The sequence below is a fragment of the Aegilops tauschii genome, chromosome 2 (genome assembly GCF_002575655.3).
Source record: "Aegilops tauschii subsp. strangulata cultivar AL8/78 chromosome 2, Aet v6.0, whole genome shotgun sequence".
NCBI classification, from domain to species: Eukaryota; Viridiplantae; Streptophyta; class Magnoliopsida; order Poales; family Poaceae; genus Aegilops; species Aegilops tauschii.
In genome coordinates, this window is record NC_053036.3 from 15,440,655 (window position 1) to 15,466,836 (window position 26,182).

Below are 26,182 nucleotides of genomic sequence, written 5' to 3' on the forward strand. Positions count from 1 at the left end.
AGGGAAAATCGGCGACGGATCGGGGAGGGAAAGAGGCTCTGATTACCACTTGTTACGCTCCGGATCTATAGCTAGCAATATAGGTGGCTGTTTTACAGAATCAGAGTTACAAGAATCCGGGATCGAAGGAGACCAGAGAGGGAAGGGGAAAGGGGAGAGCCGCCGCCAGGTTCTAGTTCTTCCATGCCGCTCTCCGGGAAACCCTCGCCCTACTTAACCTTGCTCCGGGTGTCCCAAACGTGGGCTGGAAAGCGGCCGCTGGGCCTCCGAATGCGATGGGCCCGTTCCGGCCCCGTGGGTGTTGAGGCCTGGTCTTGACAGTGTGGTACTTGGGCCGTAACACAAAGCCACCAGCAGACATCGGTTGGTGGTGGACTAATCAATGCCAGTTTTTATTTCTTTGTGAAGAGCTCGCGGCCAGTCACGATCGACATTCTTTGTGCTCAGTCGGAGACGACGACCGGCGTAACCAGCGGTGCGCCGGCGAAGAAGGCCTCCAGGTTGCCGGCGACGAGGCGGTCGAGGTCGGCTATGGACTCCGGGGTGAACGCGGCCCGATGAGGCGTCAGCACGACGTTGTCCATGGCCAGCAGCTCCGCCGGCACGTCGGGCTCGCCCTCGAACACGTCCAGCCCGGCGCCCGCGAGCCTGCCCTCCGCGAGCGCCCTCACCAGCTCCGCCTCGTCCACGTTCGGGCCGCGCGCCACGTTCACCACCACGCCGCCGCTCCCCAGCGCGTCCAGCACCCGCCTGTCCACGACGTGCCGGGTCTCGGCCGTCAGCGCGCACGCGACGACCAGCACGTCGGAGCACGCCGCGAGGTCGCGCACCGCGGGGTGGTAGCAGTAGGAGACGTCGTGTTTCCGGCGGCGGGAGTGGTAGGAGACGACGCAGCCGAACGCCTCCAGCCTCCTCGCGACCGCCGACCCGATGCTGCCGAGGCCGACGACGCCCACGCGCTTCCCGCGGAGCCTGGACCCGAGAGGGAGGAAGTCGCCGCGCTCCGGCCAGAGCCCCCGCCGCACGTACCTGTCGGCGACCGATACGCGGCGGAGCACGTCGATGAGCAGGCCGACGGCGTGATCGGCGACGTCCGAGGAGTAGACCCCGGCCGCGTTGGCCACGGCGACGCCGCGGCGCGCGCACTCGGGGAGGTCGACGTGGTTCAGGCCTGCACTGACGGTCACCACGCAGCGCAGCGACGGGACGGCGTCCAGGAAAGCCGCGTCGACGCGGACGCCAACGCCCGGGACGAGGGCCAGGCGCGGTGGGTCGACGTCGGCAGCCGCGGCGGCGAGGAAGGCTTCCATGGAGAGCGGCGAGGCGTGGCGGTCGAGGAGGCTGAAGCGGGCGGCGAGGCCGGCGAGGGAGGCCGGCGAGAGGCGGCAGAGCACTAGCACACGCCGCGTCGCTGCCATCGTACGTTGCCGCGCGAGAGGAGGGCGTGATGGGCGGTCAGGTAGTTGATCTGGAGCTGCAGTTCCATTAGGGAAGGAAATCTTATGCGACCGGGTCGCTGGCTCCCAACAGAACGACCCATTCCATCGGCGTACACGTGGATCACGAACCTCTAAGCAAACAACCGAATCCCATCTTCTTCGTCCCGGCCTGCTGTGCTACAACTCCCCGTACCGTCTCTTATTCTACCACGACGCGAGTCATCGGCGGCGCCGGGAAACTTGCCGGCGACCTCGTGAAGTTCCTTCGAAAGGGGCAGGGCAGCATAATTTAGTCACTTCTCGTGGGATGTAGCGGCTGGTGTTGCCGTGCTGGATCGAGTACGGTCGGCCCGGGCTTTCGTATTTTGCAGACAGGGAGCGCACTGGTCGGCGGCGAGCTCGCTGTGCATGTGCTCCCACCACCGGCTCGACTGAGTAGCCGCTCCCATGGCTGCTATGCCTCCTCTGCCCCTTGCCGTATCGGGTGTGTGATTTTTGTCCGCCTACCAGCTCGCCGGACATGGGCGACAGGATAGACGAGTAGCGGAGGGGACTAGATCGACGAGTGCTGGCGGCAGGCTGGGCATCGTTAGGAGGATTGGGAAGAAAAGGCGCATCAAGATTGGTGAAGGACACGTGGCATCTTCTGTAGAGGGTCTTACGAGATGCGATGTGAGACCAGGTCGTATAGGACGTCATTTCTGCTGCGATAAAGAATGCGGCGTCGCCGTCGGGGACGCCATCAGGAACACAGGAAATGACGAGCAAAGCGGAGTGGATGCAACGACTAAAGTATTTTTTACACGAAAATTTGGAATTTGTCACTGATTAGTATTTTGTATTGGGCATGTGCTCCCGATTCAAAATCAACATTTGATTTATAAAATCCGTTAAAACATCACAATATACAATATCGCTCAAAGGGATGTATTTAGTATTAAAATACGTTTAGATACATCCATTTTAGACACAATTAATTAATGAGGAATGGAGGGAGTTTTTTATTTACTTAGAGTAAGAACAAAGGTGAGCTTACTCTCTCCAGCTACTTTTACTTTTATAATAATAATAATAATAATAATAATAATAATAATAATAATAATAATAATAATGATAATATACATGGGGCCAGTAAACTTGCAAAATACCAGCAGTAAATAAACAAATGTAATCATACACACATATGGGACTTTACAAAAGGCATACCATCGGAAAATACCCCGTGGAATCTTAGTCTAGGCGTATCTGTATTAATTTTTTGAAAAAATAGTCATTTTTTTGAATTTTTTTGACAACATACATGATCTAATATAATACTCACGGTAAAAGTTTTGAGACAAAATCATTTGTGCCATATTTCAGGAAAAATGCAACATAATCAATGCTCTCTCCGTCCCAAATTACTTGTCGCGAAAATGGATGTATCTAGACGTATTTTAGATTAGATACATCAATTACTATTTATTTCCGCGACAAGTAATTCAGGACGGAGGGAGTACTATATAAATGCTACTATTCACAGTTTTTATAACTACACTCTTGTTTTTCCGTTCAGAATACATAGCTCATTTTGTGCTGAAACTTTGAACGTGAATTTTATGCTAGATTATGTTTGTCGCAAAAAAAGTTTCACATTCTTTCAAATTTCTTTACTATTTTAGAAAAAATAATTTTTGCTTAGTCGGGTGCGCCTACACCCATGTCCCAAAATTCCACACTAGCACACCATATAAATACATTCTTAATTTTGTAACTGCCGAAGAGACTTTTTTTTTCAAAAGATTAGATTCATAGTTTAAAGAAGGATACAAAAATATGAAAATAAGAGCTTCCATTTGTAAAAATTGTACAAAATGCCGACTGATTCGTAGGCGTGGACGAATTAGAGTCATTTGCTCTAATACGAAGCATAAACAAAGACATGTGTAATCTTTCGAAAAAGAACTTTACTTTTTAAAAAGTAAAAAAAATACTTCTGAAAATGTTCCAAATAAATAATTTGAAATAATTAAAGTAAACAGTATATTTCACCCTGAAACTGAGATATTCATATATTTTTTCTTCTTTATATTTCTAACTCATATTTACGAGAATAAAACATGGCAAAAGGTATATAAAAATTTGGTTCATGTAAGAAAGTATGTATTGGTTTATGTACAAATGCACGTTTTAGTTTATAGAAGAGTGCACGTAGAATAACAGAAGGGGTTATTCATGTTCGCTCATATTCCTGTACCGGACCAGCATACTAGAGCCGTATAGTGTGCTTTGCTGCGTGGTTTGGTCAAAATACTTGTGGCGAGGTACTGAGGTGGGGTGTATTAGGTTGGTTGATTGTTTTATAGACCATTTGGCTCTCGTTCTTTCAGTGTCATAAAACCAAATGCGGAACTTCGTGAGGTGTTGCAGCTGAACAATTGTAGGGTCCTTATCAGACATCCATCAAAATTGAGTTGAACAAACAAAATTGAATGTCACATACATAACAGAAACATGACATACATGGAGTGGCAAAGAGTACACTGGAAATAAGAGACACATACCGTAAGTCCATGGCCACAAGTCATAGTGCATGGGTCACCTCTCCGAGCCTGATCATGTATGATGTATTTCAAAGCCTATGAATAGGAATAGGAAAAGAGGTGTCATTTGGTTCAAGGGATATTTTTTTTCATTGAGTCTAGGCTAATATTTTTTTTAAATGTCGAGGAGAGGAATCAATCCTATAGAGAAATAGAAATCCATTCCTATAAACCAAAGGGATCTAAAGGTAATTTTTCTATAGAAATCCTATCATGTGGAATTCTTATCAAATTCCTCCAAACCAAATATGCTTTTAAGTTGTGTAGGAAGCAATACATACTCAGGATGCTTCATATCATATTACAGACGCGGAGTATATACTCACACCAGTGTAAAAAATGCTCTTATATTATGGGACGGAGAGAGTAATATTTTTTTATTGTTCTATTCATACCTGGAGCATTTGAGCTCGAGATGAGAAAGTTTCATCATGCTGCTTGATAAACCACAAAGAACCGATTTTGACTTCACTTTGCTGCTCAGTTGTGATTCTTCAGTTCTCCCTAGCAAAAGCTCAAGAACAAATTAGGTAGTGCCGAACATGTTCATCTAATTTTAGATTGAACCATGAAAGGATATTTCTCAGTAGGGTGTCGAATAAGGGCCATATATTTTTATACCATTTATAGTATTATTGTTTATAAGAAAACATGGAGCCAAGCAAAAGAGAAACATCTGCCAAAAGACTAACAACATTATGCGACTTCAAACTAATGAAGGCCATAGCTTAGATTAGTCCAATGTCTATGTAAGTACTCATTCCCCAAAGTTCAATGCTTCCAGCAACCACGCATTGCACCGGACAAAAATACCTTTTCACAATGTGTACATTACGATTCAAAATTCAAGCATCAATACAATGGCTAATTGCTCTTCTTGATAGACACACAAACTGCTAAGATCAGAAGAGAGCCGACAAATATGACGACGCGAATCTTACAAGCCCTTCATTAGTGCCGAATCAGACCTCATCATTGTAGGAAGAGGCCGAAGCAACCTTGATGAAGGGCTTGTGAGATACTCTCCAAACTTGAAAGGCATATGTCTGATATTGTAGTAGGGTACCTCGACTTTGCCAGTAGACAAGCATCATATTTTTTTCATTCATATATCGCAATTCTTTTTATCAACATCTACGCGCATACAATGCTCACTTCAATGATAAATCAAAGTGAGATAAATTTTGCTACCTTATTTTCCGGCTTCATTATAAACCATTTCTTTTGTCAGCTTGGACAAAAACATGATTGTTGATCTACCAAAATAAAAAGGGAGGGAAACATGCCGCGAGTATGAACATGACTAGTTGGTTGTCAAACATTGGCCAGGTAATATTTTGTAACTAAAAATGTGGCTATCAATTGATTGGCTACAAAAAAAAAGATTTTGCCAATCTCGCGAAACTACTTTTTTAAAAATAACTCGGTGAGAGAAATAGCAAAGACACAAATTGTCAGTGGCAGATGAAGTATTTTCAGAAAACAAAGTTCTGTTCATCCAAGTCTCAAAAAGGGATACAAAAAACCGACTAAGACATGGGACGCGGATTTCGTGTACATGGTTCCACGCACACCTCTTATGAATAGTAAATTTAAAAAGATTACTACAAAAAAAATCTGAATTATTTTTGTAACATACTTAATCAACCGATATACCCACGTATGAAGTTTCACAAAGAATTTACATCCTTGTTATTCTGGGCAAAAATGACAAAATCGAAGCTATATTAAAACGACACTGTTTTTTTGCGTGAAAAAAAACACTTTTTAATGAATAGCAAGGTCTCAATTGTATTTTCTCCACTGAAAATATCACGCGTGTCCTTGATGAAACTTCACACGTGAGTAGAACGGTCGACCCAATTTGTTACCCCAAAATAGCCAGCAGTGCCTGCTCCTCCGGCGATCCATGTATGGCTCGCTGCTGCTCATATGCAGCACGCTGTGTTTTTAACGATACATAGTACGCCGTGTTTTGAAAGACAGATAAAAATACGAGACTTGCAGTGGTATTAGTATCAGTAAAACATGGGTTTTTGTTTTGTTTTTTGAAGTGAGTAAAACATATGGGTTAGGAATGAATAATGACCGAGCTGGAGCAGCCTAGCCCGGTGGTTGTCTTTTTCTCACCGGCCCAAGCATCCGCCTACGGCTGGCTACGGGCCTGTACAGTCTGCCCGCTAGCTGCGTAAAAAGGAAGGACGGGCGTGCGTCCAGCCAGGCACGGAAAGTCGCCATTATCTTGGGTTAATGCGTTCATTCCCCAGCAGCATCCACAAGACCACAGCGCTCCTAGTTTATACGCACCATAAGGAGCAATGTGAGAATGTCACGTCGGCGCTCTTAATTAATCATCATTGTCGTCGGAGAGTGCCGAGGGGATGAAGAACCGAACAAACAAGAGCGAACAATCATGGCGCAGGAGAGGTACGTACCCAGACCCAGTGATCCGTCGCAGGGTCAAAAGAAACAAAAGGTGGCTTTGGCTCCGTTCAAAATGATTTGCATGTGTCATCCGCGCTATCAGGAGATGCGGGAGACGTGATCCATCAGATCGCTAACGTACGCACTGACATGTGGACCAATCCTGATGCCCATACTCTCACTTCACCTGGACCACTCCTACCCCTACTCCTCCTCGCTCTCCATCCCTCTCCTCTCCCTCCTCGTCGCGGCAACGAGACCGACCGGCCGCAAGTCCGACCCGACCTGGCCAGTAGAGGTACACGATCCCGTCCGTCCGCTGGAACGGGCGACGGACAGGGACGGATCATGGGCGGAGGATCAACCCAAACTCACACGGAACTCATGCACGACGGATCATGGACCTGTCGCGATCGCCGCTGGTTCCACGGGCCTTGCCGCACGGACTCGGAGGAGTGTGGGAGAGGTTTAATGGCGATGGGGCGATAGCTGCGTTACGTAGGTACGAGCCTAGCTGCGGCGTGCCAGCTTCGCCTTGCATTTGCATGCTCCGGCCAGAGCCCGTCCGTGAGGTTGCTCCTTGCTCCTCAACGTCCGGACTTGGAGTTGACTTGTGGTTCGCTCGGCTGTGGACGTGCCTGCATGTTGTTAGTAATACGTATGTGGTTGTGTTAAAGAAAACCCTCCTGATAAGTGTCTGCACGAAACAATTCCGCCCTGACATTTTTTAATAGCAATTTTAGTTACCCGAGGACGGACGGCAACTTTAGTTGTGAAGTATGGCAAGTTTTAGTTTATTTTTATTTTTAATGACAATTTTATAGTTATAAAAGCGTGTCACACGTGTGCTACTTATCATTTGGGAAAAAAAAATATTCATAAGATCCTAACAAAGTACCTTCTCCATTCCAAAATATTTGTCATGGTTAAATGAAGGTTGTGACTTTATCCGGAATGCATGAGATTTGGCAACGTTGCATTCTATTCTTTAGAAATCGATGGAATTATCGGCATTTTTAACATTGGGTGACAACTAGTATGATTCTAAGACACGGCAACAAATGCAATAGTCGTGGCCAGATTCCATTTTCATATGGACATCTTGCCCTTGGCGAGTATTTGTGGGTGTAAGATTTTGTTCAACCAGGGAATCTCTTAGTAAAATAGGATGGTTTAATCGTGCGGAAGTGCCACTCGCGTACAAATAGGAAAAAAAAATACATCAACGTGGATGTGTCATGAGGCACTTACTTTCCATTTAGCGTTTGAGAATAAATGCCTCTTGTATATCTTCAAATGATTGTTTCGTTTCTCCGGACCATCTTCGGATGATTGTAATGTCAATAGTGTGGACATACACATACTAGTAAGTCATAGATGAAAATCCTTGGATGTATTATGCAAAACAAAGATCCATAAATGGTTGTAATGACAATGTTATGTAATTCCCTGTATGTTTTGAAAAAAATGGCATCATATTTAACGATTCTCTCAACGATACGTGCATTATGTGAAACAAATCACGCAGATTTAGATACACTTTTTTACCGCTGTGATTTTTGTAACTACAAGCAAACAAATTGGAAAGATTGAGATCAAAGTTTAACTACGAAGAACACAAGCACACAATTTACCAAAAGAGGGAGTGCATGAAACATAACCTCTGCTACTGAAAAATTACTTAATCTTTGCCCCTCCCCATACCGCTCTCCCCACGTGGGTTTCTTCTACCCTCTCCCCATGTGGGTTTCTTTTGTACAACCCCTTCTCACCATGCTTCAAACCCGTTGTGAAGCTTCCCGTTTGAGCTCTCACTAGCACCTCAACCCGCACCGGCGCCTGATTTGGTCGTTACCATGTTCGTCGACATCGCATTTGACGTTGGCCACTCTTTCTCTCTCTCTTCCATCTCTCACTCACGCATCAGGGAAATTGTGGGCGTGTAGAAATCAATAATATCATCTGAATTGTGACATTCCATAACTACTAGTATGATGTTAAGGCATGACACGAAATGCAATAGTTTTGACTAAATTTCATTTTTATATGAAAACCCTGCCCTCGACATGTGTTTGTAGTGTTAAGCCGAGGCTGAGGCCGCCGCCGGTGACGCGAAGCCGGCCAAGGAGACCGAGGCTGAGGTGACCCCGCACGCAGCACCTCCACCTCCCCCTCTCCCTCTTCAAGATCTCATTTTTACTCCATCTCCGGCGGCTGGATCCGAAGCACGGCGGCTCGATCTGCAACGCCATTCCTCCAGTCCATCGCCAACAGCTGCAGTATGCCACCCCCTCATCTCTCCCTCGCTGCTGCTCATCTAATCTTTGCTGCTGCTCATCTAATCCTCTCTCCCTCGCAGCGGCGGCCGTGTAGCTCGTCCCCGGCATGTAGCTTCGCCCTCTTCCTCCTAATCAATCCCCAAGTGGAGTACGAGCAGAACAGGTTCCGTCCCCTCCTCTCTTTCTCTGTTTTATGCAGCAGTTCCCAACTGATGAGTAGCTTAAAATGCAGAATTTTGTGCTATGAGTAGGACAAGGTGGCCATCAGCGTCGCGATGGCACTGCCCAATTTTTTGTATTCCCAACTGATGAGTAGGACAAGGCGGCCGTCGGAGAAGCCCTTGAGCATTATGGTACTGAATTTCGTAGCATCAGCACCCCTCCATGCTTGATTGTGTGTGCAAATTATTCCAGCATGACTGAATTTCTTAGCATCAGCACCCCTCCCTGCTTGATTGTGTGTGTGCAAATTATTCCAGCATGACTGAATTTCTTAGCATTACACTACTTTCTGCAAATCATTCCAATCATGACTCAATTTAGGATAACTGAATGCAACAATCAGTAAGATTGAGAAGATGATCTTACTCCTTGTTCAGTGTAACCTTGCATTTATCTGGAGTACTCATTTGTACTGTACTCCAGAAGGAAATTAATCTTGCATTTTCTTGATCAGTTTTTGAGTAAATACTCTAGGAGTATTTGTACTGTACTCCTTGTACTCAATCGTGCGGGGCTGGTGCAGGTGCTGCGGCGTTCTGCGGCAGGCGCTGGTTCCGCGGCGTCACCCTGCACACAAGTGCGGCAAGTGGGAGGCCAGGATCAGCCAACTCATGTGCAAGAAGTGAGTGATCCATTCACCTGCCTACTCGTACGTGATCACAGAATGCTCACAGAAATCCTCAATGCCTACATGACCATGATGTTCTTTGATGCTGTCAATGTTTAGTTTTACCAATGCTACAGTGTTACCAATTTTCAGTTACTTAACTGAAACTTTTTCAGTTACAGTAGGACTTCTCTTCTTCTCTCTTCTCTTTCTCCTCTTGCATCTGTAGTTTAGTGTAGGGTTTATTGGAGTAGTGCTCATCTTGAATTGCTACTGTGAGAGGATGAGTAGTGCTCTGTTAGGAATAATTCCTACTGTTGGAGGAACATGCAAGTACTCTAAACAGAGGCAACTCTGCATTGTTTCTGAATCACATTTTAGTAAAAAATTACTCCACAGAAACTGTAGACTAGTGGCATGGAAATGTAGACCACGTTGCTTGTTGACACTTAAACTACAATACATCAGGATTTAATTCAAATGGAGTAAACTCTCTTATCTTCTTCTCATATCTAAACTGGAGTATGGAGTAGCTTAAAATGAAGTGCAGTACTGTTTTGGTTTCATTGAAAAAATTCTGAACAAAAGAGAAACATCACCTGCTGATCTGTGTGAGGATGTTTTCGTCTGCTCCAAAATTCCTGAGATTCCAAAATTCTGCAATGAAGCCCGTGTTTCCATTGCTGCTGATGCAGTAGCTTTCGATCCGCAGGCCTGTCACTAATGCCAAGTGCAATAAGAAGGCCCCGAGGATTTTTCACAAAGCAGAGAGGAAGAAGCATAAGCGCGACCTGCTCAATGATATCTTCAGTGAACTTAGCGAAATGCTAGGTGAGTTCATCACTAACCTCGTACTGTAGATTACTCCATGTGGGATCCTGTTTCTCAGTTTTTGGGGTCGTTTTATTGTGGGTTTTAGTGGCTCTTTACATCTCACTGTAGTTTGTTTAAGGTTATTTTCTGAGCTGAATATTCAAGCTGAGCTCATGATACCTTTGATAACAAATACTCCTGAGCTGAATATTTTCAAAGGTAAGACTATTTAGTTCATGAAACAGAACATACAATTTTGTTTCCTTGGCAAAAAAACCAGTTTACAGAATTCAGTTTCCAAAATTTTACAAATTCTGTAATTTTGCACATGAAGCTTCAGTAATTTTGCCCATGAAGCTTCAATATTTTAGCACATGAAGCTTCTGCTACTGTTAATCTTGTCATGAATCTTCTGTTGAGTTGGTACATTAGCTTAAAATGAAGTGCAGTGCTGTTTTGGTTGCAGTAGTTTTTCAGTAGCTTAAATTTGTCTTGTTAACTTCCTGATGCTTTCATAATTCTGTTAATTCTGTGCAGCTATTTTAGTGTTCTTCTCTTCTCTTCAGTAAATTAAATTTAGGAGTAGGAGTAGTTCTTGGAGTAGGACTTGTTGTTGCTGCTGTTAAGTTTCAGTTAATTAACTGAAATTTTCTTCTCTCTTCTCTCCATCTTCTCTTCTCTTTCTCTTCTCTTTATGTTATCTCTTCTTGCTAGTGTTTACTCCTATGAAATAAACTACTCCATGTCAAATAAACCTTGCTAGGTGAATCTTTTCCATTAATCAAATTTAACTGAATTTAAAGCACATAACCTTGTGGGATGTTACTGTCAATTACTGACTGTTTATAATTACTGTTTTCTTGAGTACTTAATCATGATCTGGAGTACTAGCATGGAGTAATTTTTTTGCAAGAGTACAATTACAAGCATGAGTACACAGAATTTCTTGTAGCAGATGGAGCACATAAAAATGGAGTAGCTCACCTACTGTTGATCTGCTAATTTGTCAATTTTCTGCTCCAGCAAATGGAGTACTCCTTGCTGATCTTGCTTTTGTTTTGACAGGTGAACAGATGGACAGTGGCTGCTCCTTGCTGATCAATTCAAAATTTCTCTGGCGATCAATTCAAGCTTGCTGTGACTGGCGAGAAGACGTCCTGGTCAATCACCACATCTGATAAATTTCTGTCTGTGGCGAGAAGAAGTGGTACAACTCTGGCGATTAACAATTTTGATCAATTCAAACAGCAGCACGGGCGGCGCTACTGCTGCTGTTGGTCAGTGCGGGGAGGAGCACGGGCAGAGGTCAATTGGCCGGATCCGGAGCTCCGGTGCCTGAATCGAGGAGCTGGGAGGCTGAGGCAGGAGGAGGAGGAGGAGCACGGGCGGCGCTGCTGCTGCTGGTCAGTGCGGGGAGGAGCACGGGCGTCATATGATTGAGAAGGTAGTCAGTGTAAATCCCTGCTTGAGCTCTATGCTTGTACAACTTTTGATTGCTCATTTACATCAAAGTGTGATTAAAATCTACCAAGTTCTATAATGAACAAGCCATTTGTTTTGAAGCCTTGAACATCCAGTCTGGTTCAGATAAATAAAAACCTGACTATTACTTCGATTGTTGTTTCCTCATAAGCTAAAGGAAAAGTTGAATTTCCTTTTGTGCCACATCACATAGAACATCTCATTTTTTCCGCACTGACATAGTGAACATGATGAACTTTTGACATATCATGCCCTATGTGGTTCTTTTGAAAGCTGCTGACATGTTTATCCCTTATGCAGATTGAACATCACACAAGTCCAAAGAACATAATAGCAATGGGATCTCGAAGCATCTGCCTTCTCATTCTTCTTGTGATCTTCATCCCCAGCTCTGTCATGTCTGAATCAAGTGATATAAAAAGTTTGTTCACTCTGAGGCACTCAATTGCTGAAGAAAAAGGTTTCCTTCGCAGCTGGTTTGATTCAGAAACTCCCCCTTGCAGCTGGTTAGGTATAACCTGTTCGGGGCGTAGCGTTGTGGCCATAGACTTGTCCTCCATGCCACTCTACGTCCGGTTTCCTTCATGCATTGGGGCATTCGAGTCGCTTGTTCTGCTGAACTTAAGTGGGTGTGGGTTTACCGGTGAGCTTCCAGACACCCTGGGGAATTTGCAGCGTCTTCAGTACCTAGAACTGAATGATAACCAGCTTACTGGGAACCTGCCTGCCTCATTATATACCTTGAAGATGCTGAAAGAAATGGTGCTTGACAACAACTTGTTACATGGAGAACTGAGCCCTGCAATTGGTCAGTTGCAGCATCTCACCAAGCTGTCCATATCCGGGAATTCCATCTCCGGTGGCATTCCTACAGAGTTGGGCAGTCTGCAGAACCTAGAGTTCCTGGACCTTCACATGAACAGCCTAAATGGATCGATACCAGCAGCTTTTCGTAATCTGTCTCAGCTGTTGCATCTTGATCTAAGCCAGAATAACCTCAGTGGATTAATATTTTCTGGAATAAGCTCATTGGTGAACCTTATGTCACTTGATCTGTCCTCAAACAATTTTGTGGGGCCAATACCTAGGGAGATTGGTCAACTGGAAAACCTTCGACTGCTGATTTTGGGCCAAAATGCGTTCACCGCGACCATTCCAGAAGAAATTGGTAATCTGAAGCGGCTTCAAGTACTTCTGCTCCCTGAATGCAAGCTCACAGGCACCATCCCTTGGTCAATCAGCGGTCTTGTAAGCCTGGAGGAATTTGACATATCAGAGAACCACTTCGATGCAGAACTCCCAACATCAATCGGTCTGCTTGGCAATCTGACACAGCTGATTGCGAAGAATGCAGGGCTCAGGGGGAGCATACCGAAAGAACTAAGTAACTGCAAGAAGATTACTCTCATAAATCTGTCATTTAATGCCTTCACTGGCTCCATCCCTGAAGAACTTGCAGAACTGGAAACTGTTATCTCTTTTTCTGTGGAAGGGAACAAACTATCAGGCAATATTCCAGATTGGATAAGGAACTGGGCAAATGCAAGATCTATATCAGTGGGTCAAAACTTGTTCAGTGGACCTTTGCCATTGCTGCCATTGCTGCATCTGCTCAGTTTCTCTGCAGAAACCAACCGTCTCTCAGGTTCTGTCCCTGCTAAGATGTGTCAAGGCAACTCCCTGCAAACACTCATACTGCATGATAACAATCTGACTGGAAGTATCGAGGAAAATTTTAAAGGATGCACAAACCTCACCGAGCTAAACTTGCTAGGTAACCATCTTCATGGAGAGATACCAGGGTACCTGGCTGGGCTGCCTTTAGTTAGTCTGGAATTGTCCCTAAACAATTTCACAGGAATGCTGCCTGACAGGTTGTGGGAGTCATCAACTCTTTTGCAGATCTCTCTCAGCTATAATCAGATTACCGGCCAGATCCCAGATAGCATTGGTAGACTGTCCAGCTTGCAGAGGTTGCAGATTGACAATAACTATTTGGAAGGACCCATACCACAGTCTGTCGGCTATCTACGAAATCTGACTATTCTGTCTCTGCATGGCAATGGGTTATCTGGGAACATTCCAATAGAACTCTTCAACTGCCGAAACCTTGCTACACTGGACCTGAGCTCTAATAATCTGACCGGGCACATCCCGAGGGCCATATCTAACTTGACATTGCTCAATAGCTTGATTTTGTCTTATAACCAGCTCTCTGGTGTTATTCCTGCTGAGATCTGTGTGGGGTTTGAAAATGAGGTTCACCCTGACTCGGAGTTTGTGCAGCATAACGGTCTTCTTGATCTGTCATACAACCGGTTGACTGGTCAGATTCCGGCAGCAATAAAGAAGTGTTCTATGCTGATGGTGCTAAACCTGCAAGGCAACTTGCTAAATGGCACCATTCCCTCAGAGCTTGGTGAGCTGACAAATCTTACAAGCATTAATCTGTCTTCTAATGGATTAGTTGGACCAATGCTTCCTTGGTCTGCACCATTGGTACAACTTCAAGGCCTTATTCTATCAAACAACCACCTAAATGGCACCATTCCTGTTGAGATAGGCCAAGTTCTTCCCAAAATTTCAATGCTAGACTTGTCCGGTAATGTACTTACCGGAAGTCTACCCCAGTCTTTGCTGTGCAACAAATATCTGAACCGCCTGGATGTCAGTAACAACAATCTCTCTGGGAAAATTTTATTCTTTTGTCCCATGGACGGAGAATCCTCAAGCTCACTGTTGTTCTTCAATTCAAGCAGTAACCATTTCTCAGGGACCCTAGATGAGTCTATCTCGAACTTCACACAACTGTCTTCTCTTGATATCCACAACAATAGCCTCACTGGAAGCTTACCATCAGCACTCTCTGATCTCAGCTTTTTGAACTATCTTGACCTCTCAAGCAATGATTTCTATGGTGTCATCCCTTGTGGTATTTGCAATATATTTGGCCTCACATTTGCCAACTTCTCTGGTAACCACATTGACATGTTCAGCTCATCAGATTGTGCAGCAGGAGGTGTTTGCTCCACTAATGGCACTGGTCGTAGGGTGGCTCATCCATCTCATCGAGTTCGAAGATTAGGGATCATTTGTATCCTTTCACTTGCTGTCATCATTGTGTTAGTACTTCTCGTGTTTTATCTGAGACACAAACTATCGAGGAACAGTTCATTGGTTATTGCGCCCGCTGGTAAGGCCAAGGCTACCGTTGAGCCAACCTCAAGGGATGAGCTCCTAGGAAGGAAGTCACGGGAACCTCTGAGTATCAATCTCGCAACTTTTCAGCATTCACTGTTGCGGGTCACCACTGATGATATACTGAAAGCCACAAAGAATTTCAGCAAAGAACACATCATAGGCGATGGTGGCTTTGGCACTGTCTATAAGGCGGCACTCCCTGAAGGTCGGAGAGTCGCGATCAAGAGGCTTCATGATGGCCATCAGTTCCAGGGTGACCGTGAATTCCTAGCTGAGATGGAGACCATTGGAAAGGTGAAGCATCCAAACCTTGTTCCCCTGCTTGGTTACTGTGTTTGTGGCGACGAACGGTTCCTGATCTACGAGTACATGGAGAATGGGAGCCTTGAGACATGGCTGAGGAACCGAGCAGATGCGGTTGAAGCACTTGGATGGCCAGACCGTCTCAAGATCTGCCTCGGGTCTGCCCATGGGCTTGCTTTCCTTCATGAAGGGTTTGTGCCTCATATCATCCACCGGGACATGAAATCAAGCAACATCTTGCTGGATGTAAACTTTGAGCCGAGGGTCTCTGACTTTGGCCTCGCACGGATAATCAGCGCGTGCGAGACTCATGTCAGCACCGACATCGCCGGTACATTTGGATACATCCCCCCAGAGTACGGCCAGACAATGAAGTCCAGCACGAAAGGCGACGTGTACAGCTTCGGCGTCATCATGCTGGAGCTGCTTACAGGACGGCCACCCACAGGGCAAGAAGACTTGGAAGGTGGTGGGAACCTTGTTGGCTGGGTACGATGGGTGATCGCTCGCGGAACGAGGAACGAGCTGTTTGATCCTTGCCTGCCAGTCTCAGGCATGTGGCGGGAGCAGATGGTGCGCGCGCTCAGCATCGCCCTGGACTGCACAGCCGACGAGCCGTGGAAGAGGCCAAGCATGGTGGACGTGGTGAAGGGCCTCAAGATGACCCAGGCGATGGAGTGCGGACCTCTGGTGGTGACGGTGTCCAGGGGCGGCACGTAGAGCCGGCCTCGTAGCACTGTTCTTGACAGTGATGTGACGTAATAATGTAGGCTGATGGTAGGTAACTTGTAGCTGTAGTTGGGACAAATGCTGGAGATTGTAAAAGAGATAAACCAGTGTTGCTCATGTTCAGGCTGTAGTTGGGACAAATGCTGTTGTATCTTAATTCATGTACTGTGTGTCAGTCACTCATGGCAGCACAAGCTCTGAAGATGGTTGTGCTGAAAGTTCACTTCTCCTTTCTTTTGTTTATGCATTTTAGAGAACTTGTAGTTCTAAGCTCATGTTTTTTTAATCTCTTTTACCAGATCCAGAGCTCTTCTGATTTGATGTTGTCCGCGCTTTGCTGCTGCTTCTGTTTTGACTGATTTTTTTCTGTGTGCAATTTCAGGAATCAGGTGACATGTGTGCAATTTCAGGAATCAGTTTGCTGACTTACTTGCCACCAGCCGTGCTGCTCGACGCCCGCCGCCTCTGCCATGCGCCTCACCCACGATCGAGCTACGGTGGGTCTGCCGCGGCCGGCCGAGAGCACGGCCTCGTCACTGAGGTGAATAACCCGACACCTTCTCTTCTCACTGGATTTGTGCTGGTCTGTGCGTCATCAGTGTGATGATCTTATCTGAGTTTATTGCACTTGCAGCCATACAGGCGTAATTATGTGGAGAGTTGTACAAAAACTGCAAGTGCCAAGCGGGGCTCGCTTAACTAGGATAGGAGAATCATCTTCCCTGCTGACAAGTCAACGGTGACCAAATGATGATAGCCATGGCCTGGTCCGTCAAACCCCTTGGAGAGTAGTAGAGTAGGCACCCTTCACCGTTAATCTCAGTGAGGCGAGTGACAGCGAAGCTAGAAGAACGATGTCTTGTTGCTTGAGCGGCCTCGTGCTGCTGCTCCTCCTTGCGCTGTCGGCTCGAGCTCAGACAAACTCTCAGATCCAGTTCAATTTTGTCAATTTCTGAAGGTTAACATGATATCACAAACCCAGCAGCTAGCTACCCTCTTGGCTCTTGACATCCTAACTTTTCCAATACCAAGCAATCCAAATCCGTTGTGTCGTGCAAACACACAGAGGCAAGTTAATTTTGTGAGTGAACAGCTTCTATCCAAATTTATTTATGGCAAATGCACTTGATACAGACGCTGAAGTGAATTATATTTCACAAGGCATTGGCAGCAACGTCTTTGCTGTTTAACCGCTTCTATGATTCTACCAATTAAGAAACTCAGGATGGAAATCGACGGCGATTACCCGCATAATAGAGGAAGCGGGTCAGGGGAGAGGGAATGTCTGTCCTGCTTCAGTTAGCAATTTAATGCTACAAGCTTCATACGAGTAATATCGATTAGTGTATAGATTACACATACTCCTTGTGAGATATGAACCGAAGATATGACTTACATAAGCATGGAATTAACCAGCACATTCATCCTGGGATGAGCCGAAGGTTGTATTCTTCTGTATGTCCTCTGCTTCATCGTTGGAGGTTTAGTTGATCTCTTTTTTTGTGTGCTGTCTAAGACCTATTAGCGTGCTACACTGATATTGCTACTTCTTCAGAAAGCCATGTATTGCGCACTTTTTTGTGCTCTCCTCATTTGGTAATTGGCCCCATGTATGTCTATGGCGCAAAGACATGTTTTTCTCTTATTCCTCTGGCACTAAAAATCACTCGATATCTTATCCAGTTGTTAGGGCTGTGTCTGAAAAGCTTGGCGGACCTGTTGACATTCTTCATCTTGACGCACATCCAGATATCTATGACTGTTTTGAAGGGAACACTTACTCACATGCTTCTTCATTCGCAAGAATAATGGAGGGAGGTTATGCGAGGCGACTTTTGCAGGTAACTCTGTTTTTTCATGTCTGAGTTTTGAAATCCAAATGAACCATGGGGATACTACCGATTGAAGTTCTTTGTCCTTTTTCTTTTCCTTCTCAAGTTTAAATAGAAAATGATAATTATGAAATATGAATATAATGTTGGGTAATGCATTCGTTGCAAAATATGTTACGAAGATTAACATCTATAAGTTGTATCAAGGTTGAAATAATGGTTATAGGCCACCAGAAACATTTGACCGGCTGTGAGTTTTAGAGGTTTGTTTTTTCATTTCTTGTGCTATCCTTGGACTAACCTTTTGGTGCTCACTAGTCAGTATTGTGCGACTCTGCTTCTATCCTGCTTCTGTGTCTTTACCTTGAGTCTGATGGATTTTAGGTTGGACTTAGATCAATTACCAAAGAAGGACGTGAGCAAGGGAAGAGATTTGGTGTGGAACAGTATGAGATGCGAACCTTCTCCAGGGATCGGGAGAAGCTTGAGAATCTGGTAACTCGCTAACATAAACCACATCATTTCATACTTGTCTGTCTCTGTCAGTTATTCATTTTATCACGAGGACAGTTCATATTGATGTGTCCTGTGGTTCAGTTCTTCCTATTAATTTCATTTGGTATTACCTACCTCTGGTGGTATTCAACATTCATAATAGACCATTCTGTGCTCATTTTAATTCAACACAATGTGCAGTAACCTTGTGTTTTCCTTTCTTGTACTCCTTCGGTGGAATACTTTATCACCAAAATGATACGAATTTCTTGAATGATTGTCCTTCACTGCTTTTGGCAGAAACTTGGGGAAGGTGTGAAGGGGGTGTATGTCGACGTCGACGTGGACTGCCTCGACCCCGCATTCGCTCCTGGTGTCTCTCACATCGAGCCGGGAGGCCTCTTGTTTCGCGACGTGCTCAACATCCTTCAGAATCTGCAAGGCGATGTCGTCGCCGGAGATGTGGTGGAGTTCAACCCGCAGCGTGACACGGTCGACGGCATGACGGCTATGGTCGCCGCAAAGCTGGTCCGGGAGCTGAGCGCCAAGATCTCAAAATGAGCAGCGATAGTCAGGACCAAGCAGCAAAGAGGATTTTCAGGCACGGTGGTCGTTGATCTCAGTTCCTGCCAATCATTCATTTGTGCCACGTTTTAGTCTGACAATCTTCTATAAATAACAAAATCAGGCTGCAAAATGTCCTTGAATTTGGTATGCAATATGTGGTATTTGTTGGTTCTCCTTTCACATGCACGCATCCAAGATTAAGCTCGTAGGCGCCTCGTAGTCGATGAGAACATGGTGTCTCACGCAAAGAATATGTTGAAAAATCTGAAATAAATTTGAAAAACCAAGGTGTCACTAGTCTTGAGTGAATTGATTAGTATGGTATCTGCAGGACTTGAGATAGTTGTAGATACAGAGTGAATGTAACGGAAAGTAATGGAACTAAGGAACAATAGGCCACAAGTAAATATAGCTGAAAATGGGCGGTGTTTCCTTCAGTGGAGGGGGAAGGGGTAGGTTTAAGTCGCTGGCCACAAGAATCAGTTCAGCTCTGGATCAGCAAAATTCCCCTCGGAGCAACGGCCGATGGCATCCACCGTCGGCGCCGTGGCGCGGGCGCCTGCCGCCGGCGGGAAGCCATCGGTCCTCTACCTTCGCCGCGCCAATGACGGTCTCGCCGCCGCGCTGCGCGCGCGCTACCGCGTCCACAGCCTTTACGACTCGGGCGCTCCGCTCCTGGCGTTCCTCGCCGGGGCCGCGGCCGCCCGGGGGGGCGGTGAGCCCCCGCGGGCCGCCGTCGTCGTCGGCGGAGGCGCCATCCAAGTCGACGCCGCCTTCCTCGACGCGGCCCCGTGCCTCCGCTGCGTCGTGACCACCGCCGCCGGCCTGGACCACGTCGACCTCGCCGAGTGCGCGCGCCGGGGCGTCGCCGTGGCCGGCGCCGGTGAGACATTCTCCGCTGACGTGGCGGATCACGCCGTCGGGCTCCTCCTCGACGTGCTCCGGCGCATCTCGGCGGCCGACCGGTTCGTCCGGCGCGGGCTGTGGCCGGCGCGCGGGGACTGCTCGCTTGGCTCCAAGGTCCGTGGTTTCCTTCTCTACTGAAATAGCAGCAGACACATTATTTCTCAAGTCTTTACTTTTCTTGATCCGGAAATCACAATAAATTTTGTATTCATCTGAAAATCACAACAAATTTTGGTCCTTGTCAACCAGAGTATTTGATTGAACTGACAAGATTTGAATCCACATCTTGCCATTTGTTTTGCAAATTGCTCAACGAGAACAACGGTAGAGTGCTAGAATTCAGAGTACCTCATATTGATTCCCCCAAGTTATGTTCTTTGCGTACATATGTTTTATACTTATATCTCAAATAGAAACTGATGTCAATATTTATTGCAATGGTTCACCAGCTCAGTGGCAAGCGAGTAGGCATCATCGGTTTGGGGAGCATCGGTACATTGATCGCGAGGCGGCTCGAGGCATTTGGCTGCACCATCTCCTATCACTCCAGAAGGGCCAAGGATTCAGCTACCATCTCTTACAAATATTTCCCCAGTGTCATCAACTTGGCTCTCGAGTCTGATGTGCTCATCGTCGCGTGCTCTCTCAATAATCAAACAAAGCACATTGTCAACAAGGAAGTCCTGGAGGCGCTAGGGAAAGACGGCGTCATTGTGAACATTGCCCGCGGAGGGAACGTCGATGAGGCGGCCCTAATCTGCGCACTCAAGGGAGGGGGGATAGCGGGCGCGGGCCTCGATGTCTTTGAGAAGGAGCCTGAGGTGCCGGCAGAGCTACTCTCCATGGAAAATGTGGTGCTCACAGCGCATGAGGCCGTCTTCACTGTGGAGTCGGCCTCTGATATTTCGGACCTCATGATCGGGAACCTTGAGGCGTTCTTCCAAGGTAAGCCATTGCTCACGCCAGTGCTTCCGGAGCAAATGCTGTAGATGATACAACAACAAGTCAGACCACGTCAGGTTTCATATGACATTTGTGATTGATGTTACATGCGACAAGTAGATAGTATATATTGCTCCTCCTCCGAGTAAGCAAGGGCCGCGCCAGCATTATTAGTGTCGGTTCTTAAAATGCAGCAAGGGACATTTATAAGAAATGTGCATGGTCTGTAATTAGAAAAGGATGATGGAGAAATCCAATATCTTGGTCTATAAGTATGTGAAGTATTTGACTGCTCAATGTTTTACTGATCACTACCAGTCTACCATGCATGCAAATCCCATGTAGCTGAACATGAATATCACGTCTGGTTCGCTCCAGTAGCTGCTGCATTTCTGAAGAACCAGGTGTGTACATGTACGTAGCAACCCACAGCTATTTTGATTGTGGAGCCATGTACATCATGCATGCCCGTGAAATTTGGCAGAAACTTGTGATGAAATTTAAAGTTGAACTCCATCCATGTGGCAGGATAAAAGCAAGGAACACCTCCCTGGTCAGGTGGTGGTAACTGGCTAACTGCCCAGGTATGCAGTAAATGAGCTCGCCGCCCTATGGGATTTCCATGTTCCTGTAATCTGATACAAAACTCAACCGACAAAAGAGCGCCATGACTCTCTGAAGGCGAAGATTTCTCGCTCAGAAATATGTACATGCCAGTCGGGGATGAATGGTGGACTGATCAGGCGAAGGATGAAGGTTAGGCGCGGTCGCTGCTCAAGCAGCAGATTCTGAACCCTGCCTGGTTCTGCCCCTTCTCAGCAAAACTGTGCCATTTCAGAAATAATTGTAGGGTAAGTTTTGCAAATTGCTTCTGGTTCATTGCTCAAGGAGGTAGAGTGATCTGTAGTCTGGGTACATTGTGCGGGTGGTCATCATTCACTCACTGTTCCCAAGTCCTGGACAAGTTTCCCCCTTGTTAGATGGTTACCAGTCGAAGGGTCTAGGCGCAAGGATAAGGTGGAATTGGAAATTATATGTGGGCTCGTGTTAAGTTTAGTGTACCTAAAGCCCTCACAAAATTGTTACTATCACTTGTGGAAGGGAACATAATTTTTTTCAAGTGAAGTATGAAAACGTTCCGTGATTTTGCGAGACGGGCGGGCAAAGTGGACACTCACACCTTAATGTGGAACAGACGAGCGTGAGATGAAGGACTTCAAATGGTGCCATGGCTTAACGCTGGTCATGAAACATGGTAGGGTTGAGGGGCCGTCTTAAGGGGCAGAGGATTCGATGCTAGAGGTTGTAGTGGGGTTATGATGATGCAGGTAGAGGACACGGGCATGGTGAGTTCTTTGATTGGCGATTACACCAGGAGCATACCTGCCCCAAGTAGAAGTGTAGAACCAGGGTGGTCAGAACAATGGTACAAGGAAACTTAATGGCACAAAAAGCAGCCCTGTGAAGCCTAGGGATGTGCCAAGGCGGATAAGAATGCCAAGAAGCGACCGGCTCTAGAGGAGGTTGATGACACTGAGCCAGCTATGAGGGACCTGACTCCCACAGTCCCGATGCTCATAGACTTGATGCATGATGTAATGAGGATGATATGAGGAAGAATAGTGAGGCGTCAAGGAGGCATAAGACAGAAAGTGGTAACTCAATTTTAACTACACACTCAGAATTGCTGGGCTCCTTCGAGGAGTTGTGCCGGGAACAATGAGAGCCCTAGCCTAGAATAGCTGGGTACTAGGGAACGCCTCAGCAGTTCAAGCTATATGTTGGATGTCCAGTGGAGACACAATCCCAAGGTATTGTTTTTCTCGGAGACTCACTTGGATGGCAATCTGCCATATTGTTTGTGACGTCATCTCAAAATAGATTTTGTGACAGTAAACCCTAATGATGGAAGGAAAAGAGGAGTTGCTTTATTCTGGAGAAAGGAAATGAAGTTATCTCTCTTGTTCTCTGACAGAAACTATATTGATGTTCGAGTGGAAGGCGGTGATGGTGTATGGTGCTTTACTAGCATCTATGAAGAATTTTGATTGGAAGAGAAATACAAAATGCGGGGCCGAACAAGGGACTTGTGATGTGAGTATTTAAACTTCCAAAAGGGATTTGCAAGGACATCATGAAAATTATTGTTGGGTTTTGGTGAGGTGATAATGAGGAGAGACTAAAATGCATTGGAGTGGTTGGTGGAAATTACGTATACCAAAGAAGTTGGGAGGTATGAGGTTCAACCTTGACTGTTTCAACTTAGCTATGTGAGCCAAGCAAGTATCATGCGTTGTCACAATACTAGTCCCTGTGTGCAAAGGTTCTTCATGCAAAGTACTATCCGGATGGAGATATCCTTCGGGATGGTCCCAAGAAGGTCTCCTCACTTATCTGGCAGAGTTTGGTGGTTGGGATTCAAACTTTTAAGCAGAGTCATATTTGGAGATTAGGGAATGGACACAACATAAACATCTAGACGGGTCCTTGGACCCCTTCAAGCCCAAGCAGAATGAACAACACGTTGCACCGGCAAGTTCTTATCTCCAAGGTTGAGGGCCTCATTGATCTTTCGAGCGGCCTATGGGATGAGGCCTTGGCCTGATTCATCTTTTTCTTGGTGGATGCATTAAGGATCAAGCAAATTCCATCGAGTTATGATGCCTTCTATGACTTTATCTCGTGTCACTTTTCCATGTTGGGTGTTTTCGTACGATGTATCACGTGGAATGGAAACACCAGCATGTTGATGCCATCAATATGCATGCACCATGCGCATCTATGAACAACCCACTCTAGAGTGCTCTATGGAAGATGAAAATACCACGCAAAGTGCAAAGCTTTTGTTGGAGAGCTCTCCACAACATCCTCCCACATAAAGGATCCTTGTTGATAGGCACATAGGTATGGATGATCAATGCTTGTTTGCCAACGAGGGCCTGAGGGCATTCAACACCTTCTGTTCACCCGCGGTCGAGCATCAAATCTATGGTGCAGACTGGGGATTTTTTAGAATATAAATTTAGTGTTTGTGGTGGATCGATCGGGATCAGCAATGTTGGAATATCTCCTCAATGGACCAACGCAGCCGATGTCACCACATGTGTGAGTGTTTCAGAAGTTATAGTTGTGGCTCCTTGGTACCTATGGTGGTTCAGTGGCAAACTACTTGGGCTGAGTGCATTCCTCCCTGTGGGCGCTAGGCTTCTTCTATTCTTGCCATTGCGGCAAATGCTTCAATGGTTGAACGTCTTCCCCATGGAACATGAGAATAGGTAAAATGGGAAAAACACACAGTAAGGTTCATAAAAATTAATTTCGATGCCTCTTTCCATGAGGATGATGGGGCGGGAGCTATAGCTGCGATCCCGGGAGATTCATTTGGATTGTTTGTAGCAACACAATGTGTTTTCTACCCCAACGTAGCAGATTCAACAAGAATGGAAGCTCTAGCGATGAAAAAGGGACTCCATCTCGGTGTATGCACTTTGTTTAGAAAGATTGCGGGCAGAATCTGACTTGACAAAGGTTATTAACTTGTGCACGGGGCAGGCAAGCTGGTGGAATGCGGCAGTGGCTATTTATGCGGATTGTGTGGACACGTCAACGACGACTAGGACACTTTCATGTATTGTTGATGGGAAACAAATGTGGTGGCTCATGAGGTAGTTAAGTCCGGTTATCACACTACAACTTCTTGAACTTGGGGCGATGATCACCATAGTTTCCTGGTATGAAAGCTTCGGTACACCCCCTAAACATATCAATGGTAGATCTCTTCATACCCTTTTATAATAAATGGTAGGATGGTTTTTCTTTAAAGTACGTCGTCCGCGCAAACGTGATACGCGGCCTGCATGCATAACCAATGAAACTTTATCTTTCTTTTTGAAACCTGTTAAAAAATTTGAATATACCAAAAATAATTGTTGCTTTAAAATATTTTTTACAATTTTAAAAATTGTTTAGGAATTTCAAAAAATGTGCCCTTTTTGACTTTTTTGGTTCACAAATTTAAGAAATGTTCTGGAATTTTTAAAAAAGTTCATATATTAGGCACCCATGCCAGGTTCTAACGAATTCCGACACCGTATGCAAGTTACGTCACATCTAACCATTTTTCACCAAGAAAACTCCAGAAAATGCAATCATTTTTCACCGTATGCATGGTACCTTGAATTGGTCGTAGAAGCTAGTGCAAAACATCGGGGGCCATTTGATGGATGTTAACAGCAACGTGCTTTCAAACGGACTCTTCTAGCCTACCCGAATACCCTTCGTTGAACATGATCTAGTTTTGTACATTTTTTAAACGACTCCAACTTTTTCAAGGGGGTGGCCTGCACATGGTAAACATCCATGATAGGTTTGAACGATTTCCGACACCATATGCAAGTTGCGACACGTCCGGCCATTTATCGGCCTTTTTCGACCGAGAAAACTATAGAAAATGCAAAAATTATCAAAAACAAAACAACTTGGCATGGTGCCTTGAATTAGTCATACAAGGCTATGCAAAAAAATTAGGGCCATTTCAAGGATGTCTAGAAACAACGTGCTCTTAGACGGAGCCTTCTAACCTACCCGGACACCCTCTTTGAACATGGCATATGTTTGGACATCCTTCAAATGACCCCAACTTTTGCGATTAGGTGGGGATGCCAATGGTAGGCATCCATGTTAGGTTTGAATGATTTTCTGACACTGTATGCAACTTGCGACACATCCGACCATTTATCGGTCTTTTTTCACTGTGAAAACTCCAGAAAATGAAAGAATTGTCAAAAACTCAAACTACTTGTCAGGGTGCCTTGAATTTTTCATACAAGCTGGTAGAAAAAATTGGGGCCATTTCAAGGATGTTGAAAACAACGTGCTTTCACACGGAGTCTTCTTGCCTACTCGAACCTCTTCCGTTGAATATGGTCTAGATTTGAACATCCATGAAATGAATCCAACTTTTGTAGAAAGTTGAGCACAGCCATGGTAGGCATCCATGTCAAGTTTGAACGATTTTCGACAATGTATGCAGGTTGCGACACATCCGACCATTTATCAGCCTTTTTTCACCGGGAAAACTTCAGAAAATGTAAAACTTGCAAAAATCCAAACAACTTGGCATCGTGTCTGGAATTGGTCACACAAGGCCATGGAAAAAATGGGGCCATTTCAAGGATGTTGAAAAACAACGTGCTCTCAGACGCGAACACCCTCCGTTGAACATGGTCTATATTTGGACATCCTTCAAATGACCCCAACTTTTCCAACCAGGTGAACATGCCCATGGTAGGCATCCAGGTCATGTTTGAACGATTTCTGACACAATATGCAAGTTGCGACATGTCCGGTCATTTATTGA

General features: G+C 45.6%; 4 protein-coding genes across 12 annotated transcripts; 3 read left to right on the forward strand and 1 right to left on the reverse strand.

Moving 5' to 3' along the window:
• Positions 1-368: 368 nt before the first annotated feature.
• Positions 369-2,408, reverse strand: LOC109746729 (hydroxyphenylpyruvate reductase-like). Its single transcript, XM_020305835.4, has one exon. It carries the CDS (start codon positions 1,416-1,418, stop codon positions 444-446), a length of 975 nt encoding a protein of 324 aa, XP_020161424.1. The 5' UTR covers positions 1,419-2,408; the 3' UTR covers positions 369-443.
• A 6,110-nt stretch (positions 2,409-8,518) lies between these two features.
• Positions 8,519-16,318, forward strand: LOC109746629 (leucine-rich repeat receptor protein kinase MSP1). 4 transcript variants are annotated; one of them, XM_020305771.4, is made up of 8 exons: positions 8,519-8,724; positions 8,805-8,887; positions 8,957-9,077; positions 9,470-9,568; positions 10,266-10,384; positions 11,432-11,526; positions 11,615-11,810; positions 12,149-16,318. In XM_020305771.4, exons 7-8 carry the CDS (start codon positions 11,799-11,801, stop codon positions 16,070-16,072), a joined length of 3,936 nt encoding a protein of 1,311 aa, XP_020161360.1. In that variant the 5' UTR covers positions 8,519-8,724; positions 8,805-8,887; positions 8,957-9,077; positions 9,470-9,568; positions 10,266-10,384; positions 11,432-11,526; positions 11,615-11,798; the 3' UTR covers positions 16,073-16,318. The 4 variants fall into 4 exon arrangements, with proteins under 4 accessions (XP_020161360.1, XP_020161344.1, XP_020161334.1 ...); XM_020305755.4 differs by having other exon boundaries at positions 9,470-9,595; positions 11,432-11,810; XM_020305745.4 differs by having other exon boundaries at positions 11,432-11,810.
• A 142-nt stretch (positions 16,319-16,460) lies between these two features.
• Positions 16,461-19,194, forward strand: LOC109746619 (arginase 1, mitochondrial-like). 2 transcript variants are annotated; one of them, XM_020305739.4, is made up of 4 exons: positions 16,461-16,622; positions 16,716-17,922; positions 18,298-18,408; positions 18,709-19,194. In XM_020305739.4, exons 2-4 carry the CDS (start codon positions 17,713-17,715, stop codon positions 18,967-18,969), a joined length of 582 nt encoding a protein of 193 aa, XP_020161328.1. In that variant the 5' UTR covers positions 16,461-16,622; positions 16,716-17,712; the 3' UTR covers positions 18,970-19,194. The 2 variants fall into 2 exon arrangements, with proteins under 2 accessions (XP_020161328.1, XP_073363816.1); XM_073507715.1 differs by lacking the exon at positions 18,298-18,408.
• Positions 19,195-19,410: 216 nt separating this feature from the next.
• Positions 19,411-21,975, forward strand: LOC109746609 (glyoxylate/hydroxypyruvate reductase HPR3). Of its 5 annotated transcripts, none has more exons than XM_073507714.1 (4): positions 19,411-19,995; positions 20,331-20,826; positions 21,142-21,227; positions 21,352-21,975. In XM_073507714.1, the coding sequence occupies exons 1-4, from the start codon at positions 19,501-19,503 to the stop codon at positions 21,397-21,399; spliced, it is 1,125 nt and encodes a 374-aa protein (XP_073363815.1). In that variant the 5' UTR covers positions 19,411-19,500; the 3' UTR covers positions 21,400-21,975. The 5 variants fall into 5 exon arrangements, with proteins under 5 accessions (XP_073363815.1, XP_040257279.1, XP_040257277.1 ...); XM_040401345.3 differs by having other exon boundaries at positions 21,169-21,237; XM_040401343.3 differs by having other exon boundaries at positions 21,169-21,227.
• Positions 21,976-26,182: the final 4,207 nt, after the last annotated feature.

What these genes read in the sequence shown, in the direction of transcription:
- LOC109746729 (XM_020305835.4), bottom strand. Translation starts at nt 1,418, where the DNA reads ATGGCAGCGACGCGGCGTGTGCTAGTGCTCTGCCGCCTCTCGCCGGCC.
- LOC109746609 (XM_073507714.1), top strand. Translation starts at nt 19,501, where the DNA reads ATGGCATCCACCGTCGGCGCCGTGGCGCGGGCGCCTGCCGCCGGCGGG. An exon ending in ACTGCTCGCTTGGCTCCAAG is followed by an intron (nt 19,996 to 20,330) that starts GTCCGTGGTTTC and finishes ATGGTTCACCAG; the next exon opens with CTCAGTGGCAAGCGAGTAGG. An exon ending in CCTTGAGGCGTTCTTCCAAG is followed by an intron (nt 20,827 to 21,141) that starts GTAAGCCATTGC and finishes GATCACTACCAG; the next exon opens with TCTACCATGCATGCAAATCC.
- LOC109746619 (XM_020305739.4), top strand. Translation starts at nt 17,713, where the DNA reads ATGTTTTTCTCTTATTCCTCTGGCACTAAAAATCACTCGATATCTTAT. An exon ending in ATGCGAGGCGACTTTTGCAG is followed by an intron (nt 17,923 to 18,297) that starts GTAACTCTGTTT and finishes GATGGATTTTAG; the next exon opens with GTTGGACTTAGATCAATTAC. An exon ending in GGGAGAAGCTTGAGAATCTG is followed by an intron (nt 18,409 to 18,708) that starts GTAACTCGCTAA and finishes TGCTTTTGGCAG; the next exon opens with AAACTTGGGGAAGGTGTGAA.